This window comes from Lontra canadensis, unplaced genomic scaffold, assembly GCF_010015895.1.
Source record: "Lontra canadensis isolate GAN:19392208 unplaced genomic scaffold, GSC_riverotter_1.0 scaffold38, whole genome shotgun sequence".
In the NCBI taxonomy this organism is placed as follows: Eukaryota; Metazoa; Chordata; class Mammalia; order Carnivora; family Mustelidae; genus Lontra; species Lontra canadensis.
The window spans coordinates 12,183,239-12,195,977 of NW_022631032.1; the positions used below are offsets into that span (position 1 = coordinate 12,183,239).

Below are 12,739 nucleotides of genomic sequence, written 5' to 3' on the forward strand. Positions count from 1 at the left end.
GAACAAATATTGTGAAAATGTCTATGCTACCTAAAGCAATCTACACATTTAATGCAATTCCTATCCATCCATTTTTTTCAAAGAAATTGAACAAATAATCCTAAAATTTATATGGAACCAGAAAAGACCTTGAATAGCCAAAGGAATATTGAGAAAGAAAGCCAAAGTTGGTGGCATCACAATTCTGGACTTCAAGCTCTATTACAAAGCTGTGATCATCAATACAGCATGGAAGTGGCACAAAAAGAGACACATAGATCAATGGAACAGAATAGAGAGCCCAGAAATAGACCCTCAACTCTATGGTCAACTAATCTTCGACAAAGCAGGAAAGAATGTCCAATGGAAAAAAGACAGCCCCTTCAATAAATGGTGTTGGGAAAATTGGACAGCCACATGCAGAAAAATGAAATTGGCCCATTTCCTTACACCACACATGAAAATAGACTCAAAATGGATGAAGGACCTCAATGTGAGAAAGGAATCCATCAAAATCCTTGAGGAGAACACAGGCAGCAACCTCTTCGACCTCAGCCGCATCAACATCTTCCTAGGAACATCGCCAAAGGCAAGGAAAGCAAGGGCAAAAATGAACTATTGGGATTTCATCAAGATCAAAAGCTTTTGTACAGCAAAGGAAACAGTTAACAAAACCAAAAGACAACTGACAGAATGGGAGAAGATATTTGCAAACGACATATCAGATAAAGGGCTAGTGTCCAAAATCTATAAAGAACTTAGCAAACTCAATACCCAAAGAATAAAGAATCCAATCAAGAAATGGGCAGAAGACATGAACAGACATTTCTGCAAAGAAGACATCAGATGGCCAACAGACACATGAAAAAGTGCTCCACATCACTCGGCATCAGGGAAATACAAATCAAAACCACAATGAGATACCACCTCACACCAGTCAGAATGGCTAAAATGAACAAGTCAGGAAATGACAGATGCTGGCGAGGATGCGGAGAAAGGGGAACCCTCCTACACTGTTGGTGGGAATGCAAGCTGGTGCAACCACTCTGGAAAACAGCATGGAGGTTCCTCAAAATGTTGAAAATAGAACTACCCTATGACCCAGCAATTGCACTGCTGGGTATTTACCCTAAAGATACAAACGCAGTGATCCGAAGGGGCACATGCACCCAAATGTTTATAGCAGCAATGTCTACAATAGCCAAACTATGGAAAGAACCTAGATGTCCATCAACAGATGAATGGATAAAGAAGATGTGGTATATATACACAATGGAATACTATGCAGCCATCAAAAGAAATGAAATCCTGCCATTTGCGACGATGTGGATGGAACTAGAGAGTATCATGCTTAGCGAAATAAGTCAATCGGAGAAAGACAACTATCATATGATCTCCCTGACATGAGGAAGTGGAGATGCAATATGGGGGGTTAAGGGGGTAGGCGAAGAATAAATGAAACAAGATGGGATTGGGAGGGAGATAAACCGTAAGTGACTCTTAATCTCACAAAAGAAACTGAGGGTTGCTGAGGGGAGGGGGGTTGGGAGAGGGGGCGGGGTTATGGATATTGGGGAGGGTATGTGCTATGGTGAGTGCTGTGAAGTGTGTAAAACTGGCGATTCACAGACCTGTACCCCTGGGTATAAAAATATATTATATGTTTATAAAAAATAAAAAATTTAAAAAAATAACAAAAAAAATAAAGATGCATACTTATTGTCATGGAAATACACTGTTATGTGAAAATGTTACAAATCTATATAGTATGATAGCATTTAGCACAGTATATCTTTTGGTGCAGGAAGAATGAGTGAAGGAGGAGGAAAAGGAGAAGGAGGAGAGAGAGGGGATAGAGAGGGAAAGGGAGGAATAGTGAAAGAATATATACCAACATTAAATATGGGTCATGGAATTATGAATAAATTTTATATTAAGGTTTTGAATGTATTTTGTATTTTAAAATATTTAATGTGTATGTGTGATAACACAATAAACTTAAAAAAACTAATCCAGCAGAAATGAGCAAAAGACTTGAAAAGGCAAGTTGCCTAAAATGAAATAGAACTGACTGAATACATATGAAAAAAAATTCAGCCTCATTAGTAATCAAATGCAAAATAAATAATATTAAATTTTTTATTTTTCAAATTGGAAAATATTTTTAAGAGGAAAACATCCTGTGTTAGTAGGAGTTATAGGAAATATGCTCAGTACCTTGTTGATAAAAGTATAAAATTATACACTTTTTCGAAGGAGCAACTTAATAATTTTTGTAAGTGCCATTAAAAATATCTATACCCTTTTAACTTAACAATTCCATTTTGGGGAATTTATGTTAGTGAAAAAAGTAGTGGATGTCACAACCATTTAGCTATAACTATTGTTTTGGAAAGCATTCCATAAAAATTTGGAGTGTATGGTAATTAAGACTTAATCCAATGGAACTAATCTAAATATCTAAAAAGTATGTAAAAATATATAATAAAAGAGACTTTACAATATACACTAACTTTTAATAGTCTCTTATTCTGCGTGTTAGAATTATTATTAAAATTTATTTTCCTCTGCTTATCCATGTTTTCTAAATTGTGTATAATGGACAAAAAATTATTCTTTGAAATGGAAAACAAAGCTATTTAAAAATAATCTAATAGGATGCCAAGAAATAGCTTAGTTTTCTTTCTTTTTTTTTTAAGATTTTATTTATTTATTTGACACAGAGAGAGAGAGATCACAAGTAGGCAGAGAGGCAGGCAGAGAGAGAGAGGAGGAAGCAGGCTCCCCGCTGAGCAGAGAGCCGGATGTGGGGCTCGATCCCAGGACCCTGGGACCATGACCTGAGCCGAAGGCAGAGGCTTTAACCCACTGAGCCACCCAGGTGCCCCAGCTTAGTTTGATTTCTACTTCCTTGATTTCCAAACCATGTATCCAACATTTAGGTAATGTCTAGACCCAACATACAGACAGCTGAGGCAGTTATACTAGCAAGCAGCACCAAGGACTGTAGCCTCTCTGTCCCTTGGTACTAAGCACAAATTATGTGCTGGGTACTGTGTTAACACAAGCTGGGAATAAAAGAAGAGAGGGACCTAGATTTTGGCTTAAATTAGAGATAGATTAGTGGCAAGAAACAGATGTGTATGTTTACAACTACAAATCAAGGTATGTTTGAGTGTGCCAAGGGAAAGGAGAGATGATTCTAATTTGTCTATAACTGTCATCCACAATTTGTTTCGTACCCTCTCTAATTTACTACTGAACCATCAAGATGGAAACTCTTAATATATAGTCCCACATTCCATATAAAAGCTTCCTAGTCCTACTTAACTCTTAGGGCCATCTCACATGTCACTTCACCTTTGTTTCTGGGGGTAAAAGCACTTCTCTTGATATGCTGTGACTATGCATTGAGTTGAGAGGGCAGACACTAAGTCTAATTCATCTTGGTGCTCCTAGGTCAAGATGGCATCCACTGAGTATACATCATGACTTTTTTAAGCTTTGTTCAAGTGTTTGACATTCCTGGCAAAGGAAACTTAGAAGTCATACCAGCTTGAATCACTAAACTCTACCTCTGAAACTAATAATACATTGTAAGTTAATTAATTGATTTTAAGTTAAAAAAAAAAAAGTCATACCTGGTTGGGTTCCTTTTGTCCTCCTCAGAGATCAAAAACCAAACAAAGTCTGCATAGCTCATTCTTCCCTCTTTCTGTACTGTTTTTCCCCTGAAGAAAACACATGGTTATAAAGTTTCCTAAGCAATCATTCAGATAAATTTAGTAGGATGACAGACTAAGAAATAAAGCAACATCCTTTTTTTTTTTTTTAAATGATTTTATTTATTTATTTGACAGACAGAGATCACAAGTGGGCAGAAAGGCAGGCAGCGAGAGAGAGGGAAGCAGGCTCCCTGCTGAGCAGAGAGCCTGATGTGGGGCTTGATCCCAGGACCCTGGGATCATGATCTGAGCTGAAGGCAGAGGTTTTAACCCACTGAGCCACCCAGGCGCCTCTAAAGCAACATCTTTCTTTGGAAATTAAGTCAAAGAAAAATTAGAAGGCTGGAAACCTAACAAAGAGCGTCCCTTCCATTGCCTATATTGTTTGCAAAGGCCTGGAGGGTGAAACCAGAAGACATATGCAGGTAAGAAGAAAGCAGTCTGGTTTCCAATATGAATGCAAATAATCACCAATACTGTTACCTGTATTTAATGGACTAATGCCCATAAATTAAAGAATCACTACTGTCTTGTATGAAGCCACAGTGTGCAGGAAGCCGTGCTCAAATAAGACTGCTAAAGTGTTACCTGGAATTTATTCGCTTTTCCTTAAAGAGTTCATTATTTGAGAAAGAGAAAGAGCAGGAGGGGGAGTGGGAGAGGGAGAAGCAGGCTTCCTGCTGAGTAAGGAGCCCAACATGGGGCTGGATCCCAGGACCCTGAGATCATGGCCTGAGCCAAAGGCAGAGGCTTATTTAACCCACTGAACCACTCAGGTTCCACATCCGTAATTCATTTTTAAACTCAGATGCTTTTTCTTACCTTGTTACTGCCCCAGAGAATATCCTTTCAATAATTCTGTTTGATGAAGCTAAATGTAAACAAAAGGGTACAAAGCGAGTTAGAAACATGTTGCATAAAGGCAATATTTTTGGCAAATTTCTTTTCAATAGCAACAAGCTATAACATAATAGTCTTCCATAATGAGAGGTTAGGAGTATTTAAGTTTTTACCTATGTATAATTTATATTTTGAAAGAATATGAGGCGGCATAATTAAGTAATCAGTCACTAAAAAAAAAGAACAGGCAAATGATTATGCCTGATAGCTGGGATGTATTACCGTAGCTGAGTGCCAAATTAGTTCTGAACATCAGGACAACGAAGACAAAAACGTATAGAATTAGTATTGATCCTCTTATCCAATAAGACAACTTTTCCTCTAAAACAAGACAAAGTTTATCCTATCATGAAATTCAAGGGGAACTGACTGGCAGCTCGTAATATAAGGGACTTTGAGTAAAACAACAGAAAATGCTTTCAAGTAGAATTTTATAAAGATACCTAAACATACCACAAACATACTTTTCTAATATTCTTATTCCATATAAGTCCAGAACATAACAGAATATATCATTTGAGAAATTCCATCAGTAAGTTTTACTCAGAGAGAGATACAATTTTATCTTTAGACAGTATACTACTTTTGATGATAGATCCTAGAGAATCTATAGCAGTGTACCTCATTATTGGTTCAAAATAACCAAAGGCTTTACTTTTAACTAAAAGGATATGCCAGTACGGCTCAGACCCATGGATTTGGTAAGGACAGGAATCTTTCTTTTAAGTGCCCCAGGCAATGGCATGTATACTACAATTTCAAAACAAGGGATGAGTCATTAGAGAGTTAGTAGCTACCAGCATCTAATTCTTCTGCACAGAGTTAGGTAGAGTTAGTTAGAGTCCGCCCAAGGTAAAATTAGTTTGGCTGAAGATGTTAGGAATATGGGGGTCAGAAGAGCCATGTCTGGCCAAAAAGCTTATATAAGGACCCTCTATACTTTGTTGAACATTGGTTTACGGGGTTAATAATTTGTACTAGATAGACAAATAGAGAGCTGTATAGGAAAGGCATGGGATTTAATTAAAAAAAAAAAAAGGTCTTTTTTAAATTTGGAAAGTTTAGCCTAAAATTGAAGATCATGCTGTCCCATTTAGGACAGGTAGGTGTACCAGCAATTAGGTGGTCTCAGTGACACCTTCATTATGCAGGCCTAGGTGTATATATACAATATTTTGGGACTTGGTGAGAATTATGGTATATCAGCCAGAGAGCATGCTTTAGAGCCTGTAAGGTTTTGCATGACCATATGTTAACATAGATGATCTGGTCACTGGTGATTAGAAGGTGCAGAGCTAATAAAGCTGACCTAACACACCTGTGAATATTTCCATTTTTGTGTTATTCTGGTGACAGGAAGGTTACAACTACTTGAACAAGGGGGTAGAGTACTAAACAAGTACTGCTTGTTTATCAATAAGTACACATGAGTATTTTCTCTTGATACCTTAGTGGGACCTGAGAATTGAGAGGGAGAACTCTTTCTTATATATGGAAAGTTCTATGAAACTTGACATCATATAGAACGAGCCTTTTCTTAAGATATAAACGGTTAATCACAGATATACCAAATAACAGCAGTGAAATTCAACGCATTTGTTTAAGGTTTGTACTTTGCTACATCTAAAAGGCTAAAGGCTGATTTTAAAAAAATCAGCAGTGCTTGAGAAGACATTTAAGAATAGGTCAGGGAAAATCTTATGAGAAAAAAAACAAGTCAATGTATTTTGGTGCTTGGTGAAGAACAGTAAATCATCAGGTAATAGTTTCTAAGTTTACTATTGGTAAAAATGAAGCAAAGGTGGTAATATCATGTGATATGTGACATTTTTGCTTTCTGATACAAGAAAGAACACAAAATTCATCTGCAGGGAAAATACTTACTCAGGAACTAAATTCCAAAAAGTAAGTTTTTATGATTCCTGGAAAACAATGTCAAGTTAGAAACATTTTCATCCTTGGCTATTCATAAACACTGTAAAATGGGAAATTTATAAGGGTATATATATATTCTCTTTCAAATAAACTTTACATAGGTATGAATCTTATTCAATTCATCATTAGAAAATAAACATCACTATAAAGACTCAGCAATTAATCAAAACAAAGACTCCAATTGCTTACTTACTCTAAGTCCCTTCTCCTATACTTGCTTTCTAAATAAAAAATTAATACCTTCACCCATTCCCACTTAAAAATTCTTGGTTCATTAAAGAGGACTTGATTAGATAAAGAATTTAAGAAATGGGAATTTATCTTTCATATAACAGTTCATATAACTCTTGCCTTTTTCAAAATAGCTAAGTTTTAACACGTATAAAACACTTACCCTGGTCATTGTATCGAGATAGATCAGCCTGGCTGATGTAGAGGTCATGATCACTATCTAGTTCCCAGAATTTACAATAAATAACATAGAAATGTTCATAGGAGAAGTAATCTGTGATTTGGTTTATATCTTCCTCTTCTTCCAAAAGGGCTAGAGTCTGAAATCGTATGAAGAGAAAGATTAATTTATTTTAAAATTATGAAAACCAGCTTTGGCCGTTATATGGTCTAGTAATTTTGGGTCCAGGCGCCCAAAATTTTTGGTTTGGGTACCAAACCAGGAACCTCTTCCAAACTTTAATCAAATGATCCATCTATAAGCATTTATGAGTTCTGTATTATGCTTAGCAAAGGGTTAGATGCGGTGGAGGATTTAAAAGCAAGGAAAGGGAAGGACTGTTACCAAGGAGACTGTAGCCCATCAAAGGTCCCCAGAGTAGCAAGCCAGAACAATTAGACAACAGGCTGAATTACATGGTCATAAACTGACACTGCTTGTAACTTTCCAAAATTATGAAGAGTGAGCATCTATTCTATTATGTAGAGTAGAAATCCACATATAGGGTTTGGCTTTGTAATGAGATCAAGTTTACTGTGAAGGTGACTTATACATAGCATCGTTTTGATGTGTGGTGGCCTGGCAAAGAAGACATAGGGATGGAGCTGCAGGGTCCTGTGCTGGAAATTAACCTGGGGTTCCCCTGACTCACTGAGTGTCCCTATGGAAAACACCAGAAACAATAATTTTGAACCCAGAATTCTTACAATTCTTGTAATTATCATACAAGTGGGCAGAAAAATGAAGATGTTTTCAGAAATGAAAGATTCAGAAAGAATGACATAAGAAGCCATAAAAAACCTTCAGAAATCGAAAAAACAAAATGAGATGGCAGAAATCAGATCAGACAGATCAATAATCACAGTAATGTAAATGAATTAAGTGTCCATATTAAAGTATTTTCAGATTGAGTATAAAAACCAACCACCCCAAAACATATCTAGGTATGCGCTATCCGTAAGAGATAACACTAAAATAAAATTTAAAAAGGCGGTTTTAAAAGAAGTACAAATATATGCTAGCTAAATCTAAACAAAAGAAAGTGTCAATATTATTGGAAGATAAAATGGAATTCAAGGTGAAAAATATTACAAGGGAAAGAGGTGACTGTTTCATAACGCAAATAAATTGCTTCAACGATAAATTATGTTCCAAAATGTAAATACTGGGAAACCAATTCTGGCAAGTTGAGAACATAAACTATTATAGTAAAACGTCTTTTTTTTTTTTTTAAGATTTTATTTATTTATTTGACAGAGAGAGATCACAAGTAGACAGAGAGACAGGCAAAGAGAAAGAGAGGGAAGCAGGCTCACTGCCGAGCAGAGAGCCCGATGCGGGACTCGATACCAGGACCCTGAGACCACAACCTGAGCTGGAGGCAGCAGCTTAACCCACTGAGCCACCCAGGCGCCCTACAGTAAAACGTCTTAATGGAAGATTCTCTTGCCAGTAAAAATTATAAAGACTCCACAGAAACAAAGGAAAACCATGATGTGGTAAATGCAAAATATGGGTTAAGATTACACATAATAAGAATTCTGTAAAATCCTAAAATCTGCACATTTATATGAGCCTAGACAAAAATGCTATTAGTTGTATTAGGGTGATGAAATATGATTTTTCTGTTTTCCAAACATTGCTTGTAATGTTTTATTTTATAAAATGCTCTTTAATATATATAAAGGAGAATACATACAATAAAACAAATCTTGAGAAGGAGCTCTCATTTTCCCCTACTAGATTATCAGAAAATGAAAAAGACAGAAAACTTGTGCTATTGATGAATGTGTAAGTATGAACTAGTACAGGTTTTCAGGAGACTAAGTTGGCAGGATCTATCAAACTGGAAACCACACTGGGGCAACTGGCTGGCTCAGTTGGTAGAGCGCGCAACTCTTGATTTTGGGGTTGTGCATCTGAGTTCCACTTTGGGTGTAGAGATTACTAAAAAATAAAAAATCTAAAAAAAAAAAAAAACCCTGAAAATGCATATACCATTTGATCCAGGATTTCCCCTCCAGTAGTCTATTCTAGAAAAATTCTTACCTATGTACACACAGAAGGAAAGTATAAGGATGTTTACTGCATCATTGCAAATAGGAAAAACCTGACAACAACTTAAACATCCTCTGTAGGGGAATATGTAATTTAGTTACGGCAGAGCCACGCCATAGATGATGCAGCAGTTAAGATTTATATACATGGAAATGAAAAGATTGTTAAGATATGCTGTTAGTGGAAAAAAAAAACAAATTAACAAAATTATCTCATATATTAAAAAAAAAACCACCTCAAAAAAGCAGCCATACAAAATAAAACTGTTTACTCCATGTATACATATAAGGGAATAAAACCATAATATAGATGGGTTCCCTCTGGGAAAGAGAATGAAATTGTAGGGTGAAGAGGTAGGTAGTGACTTCTGCTGATTATTCTAGATATTTTCATATTATTTGAATGCTTTATGAGCATATAAATCATGAGCATACATTCATGAATAATGTACTAATACAAAGAGTGGGAGAGGAATAGGGAAGAGGGGAAAAAATTAAATGATGCCCTAATAAGAACACTTGAGTTCTGTTTCCAGATTGGCCATTTACTTGCTGTGTGATCTTATCTAAGTCATTCAACCATATCTGCACCTCAAATTTTATCAATTAAGAAATATGTATTACAATAATGCCAGAAACTGTTACAAACTATAATGTGCTTCGGGAATATGAGGGATTACCATTCTTAAGGTGGAAGGCCTCTTTTATGGAATTACTGCCATCTCAACCCATCCCATCCCATGTTACCTACTGAGAGAGGCAGGATAATTACTATTCATTTTGGAATACAAAAGGTTTTTATATGAATTATGGGCTGCTAATTTTGCCAAGTCTTCATTACTTTGTCCCAGATGAAGACAGGGAAAAATAAAGAGTATATAAGGCTATATTATTAGCCTAAGCTTCGTTTAGTTTGATTCATTGAAAATAAAATATTTCTTTTCCTTTCAAGTATGAACAATTCTTTCTTGAGGTTAATGGAAGCTTGAACAATCAGGCATGAGGATTATCTCGGTAAAAGGCTCCCACTAGTGGTCTACACACTTTCTCTCTTATTTGGTAAAATAAATAAAATAATTGAATGGAAAGTATTCCTTCTTAAAAGGACTTTTTAGTATTTTTCTCCACTCTAGTAGGAGCTGGATAAAGAGTTGTTACTGAAAGGATCAAGCTGCAACCCCTCTGTTCCTTTTGCAAGGCCTTTCCTAACCCAGCCCATCTCACCCTGAGGCTGTATCACTGGTTACTCTCTGCAGAGCCACTGGCTGCTTTAGACTGTTCTTAGACTGTAGACACTTTCATGCTTCTGGGGCTTTGCTTATGTTGCTCCCTTTATCTGGAATCCCCTTCTAATTTTTTATTTTGATAAACTTCCGATACCCTCCAAGATTAAGACCGCATGCCAGGCCTTCTGTGAGGCCTTCCCTGCATATTTGTTACCCATTTCTGTGAAAATTTTCGTCAGGTGTGACTGTGCATTTTTCTTTTAGTCCATGTACCTTGATATAAAAATCCCTTGTTATTCATCTTTGTTCTCCCCAACACATCCCAGGTATCTGGTAAATGCTTCATGACTGAAAGTAGCCAAAGTGCTTTGTATACAATAAGCACTCAAATATTTGTTAAATAAGTCAAGCAGAGAGAGTCAATTATCATATGGTTTCACTGATTTGTGGAGCATAACAAATAGCATGGAGGACAGAGGGAGTTAGAGAGAAGGGAGTTGAGGGAAATTGGAAGGGGAGGTAAACCATGAGAGACTATGGACCCTGAAAACAATCTGTGGGTTTTGAAGGGGCGGGGGGCGGGTGGGAGGTTGGGGGAACCAGGTGGTGGGTATTGGAGAGGGCACGGATTCATGGAGCACGGGGTGTGGTGCAAAAACAATGAATACTGTTACGCTGAAAATAAATTTAAAAATTTTTAAAAAATGAAATAAGAATATTATTTAACTTGTTCTTTATTTTTTTTTAAATTTAAAAAATTTTTATTTGTGAGAGAGAGAGAAGAGAGAAAGCGCACAAGCAGGGAGACCTGCAGACCAAGGGAGGAGCAGACTCCCTGCTGAGTAGGAAGCCTGATGTGGACTGATCCCAGGACCTTGGTATCACAGCCTGAAGGCAGAAGCTTGGCGTCCCTAACTTGTTCTTTATATATGAATTTCTTTTTTTTTAAAATATTTTATTTATTTATTTGATAGAGAGAGATCACAAGTAGGCAGAGAGGCAGGCAGAGAGAGAGGGAAGAAGCAGACTCCCTGCTGAGCAGAGAGCCCCATTCGGGGCTCGATCCCAGGACCCTGAGATCATGACCTGAGCCGAAGGCAGAGGCTTTAACCCACTGAGCCACCCAGGCGCCCCTGTATATGAATTTCAATGAGAGACATACTTGCAAAAAGTTGCTTTTTCTTATCTCTGTCGAAGTTATTTTTCCACTCCAAGATCTGTTGACTGTGTAGAATATTCTCTGAATAACCTGGTTCCAAAAGTAAACAAATAAAATAAAAACACTGAAGATATGTTTTACTTCACCAAAGGCCATCTTACGAATGTCTCCTGAACCAAGCTATGTTTTGTTTTTCTGATTAAGGCAAGTGTAATTTCTAATATAAACTAATGATATTTTAAAAATCTACACAACATTCCTTACAATTCCAAGAATATTAAAGATACTCTTTGCTCATAGCCCTGCATTTCCCAGCTACCTACATGTCACTTTATTTACCTCTCATCTTATACAGTGATGCCTGATTCAAGCAGTGTTTATTGGGCTGAATGTTTTAGGAAGGCAAATGAGGTGGGAAATACACACTGGGTTGGTTTAACAATTCATAGGTCATAAGAATGGCTGCCAACATGGTACGATTAAAGACGGCATTATTCTGGTTATTATAGCCTTATTCATTGGACTCTTAAAGACTTCTTGTCTTCCAGACTCTTTCTGGAAACTCAAATACATCTGTGATAACTCTAATACTGAGTCCTTACTTGGGCATGAGCAATTTTGTTATTAGCTAGTGTTTAAAGAGTTTAATAACAGATGTGAAACTCTGGAGAAGACCCTGGACAGGATTAGAGATGTGGGAATGGGTAGCAAATGTGTCTGAGATTGATGACATGTTGCTGTGGTGTAGTGGAGGATTGGAGAAGGAAGACAAGGCTGCTATCCTGGAGGGAGGAGGCCACAGCCTAGTCAGTTTTACCTGGGGTTATGCCTACACATTTAATTTCCCTATGACCCACTAGTTTTGTTTTTTTTCCTTCCAAAATGAAGCATTATATCTTTTTGGTTTCAAGGTTTTATTTAAATTCTAGTTAGTTAACATATAGGGTAATACCGGTTTCAGGAGAATTTAGTGATTGATCACTTACATATAACAACAAGTGCTCATCATAAGCAGTTTTTCTTTTTTTTTGACACTTTGCCTTTGATTTTGATTATCTAATAGAATTCCTGTATCCTTGGTGGTTTTATCATGGAAGAGGTTAGATCTTTTTAAAAGTTATTTTAGGGCAAGAACAAAAAAGGGAAAACATTTGGACATCTCTCCAAAGAGTAGGCCTAATGAGGGACTAAACCACCATTCCTCTTCTGGATTTCTTAGCAAAGAGAGTGATTCTCAAGCAGAGCAGGGAAAACGCATCCTCAGAATGATGGCCCAGATTTCCACTGCCCAGTCTTCCATATCCTAT

At 36.8% G+C, this 12,739-nt stretch overlaps 1 protein-coding gene across 3 annotated transcripts in view; it reads right to left on the reverse strand.

The window, feature by feature from the left end:
- The window catches only part of PPP2R3A (protein phosphatase 2 regulatory subunit B''alpha), a 213,593-nt gene that overhangs the window by 59,152 nt on the left and 141,702 nt on the right, over positions 1–12,739 (reverse strand). For all 3 annotated transcript variants that reach the window (XM_032869638.1, XM_032869639.1, XM_032869641.1), the window contains 4 exons: positions 11,436–11,522; positions 6,934–7,090; positions 4,527–4,575; positions 3,621–3,710 (listed from right to left, as the gene is read on the reverse strand). In XM_032869638.1, the coding sequence (XP_032725529.1) occupies positions 3,621–3,710; positions 4,527–4,575; positions 6,934–7,090; positions 11,436–11,522 (383 nt within the window). The remainder of the gene's footprint in view (positions 1–3,620; positions 3,711–4,526; positions 4,576–6,933; positions 7,091–11,435; positions 11,523–12,739) is intronic.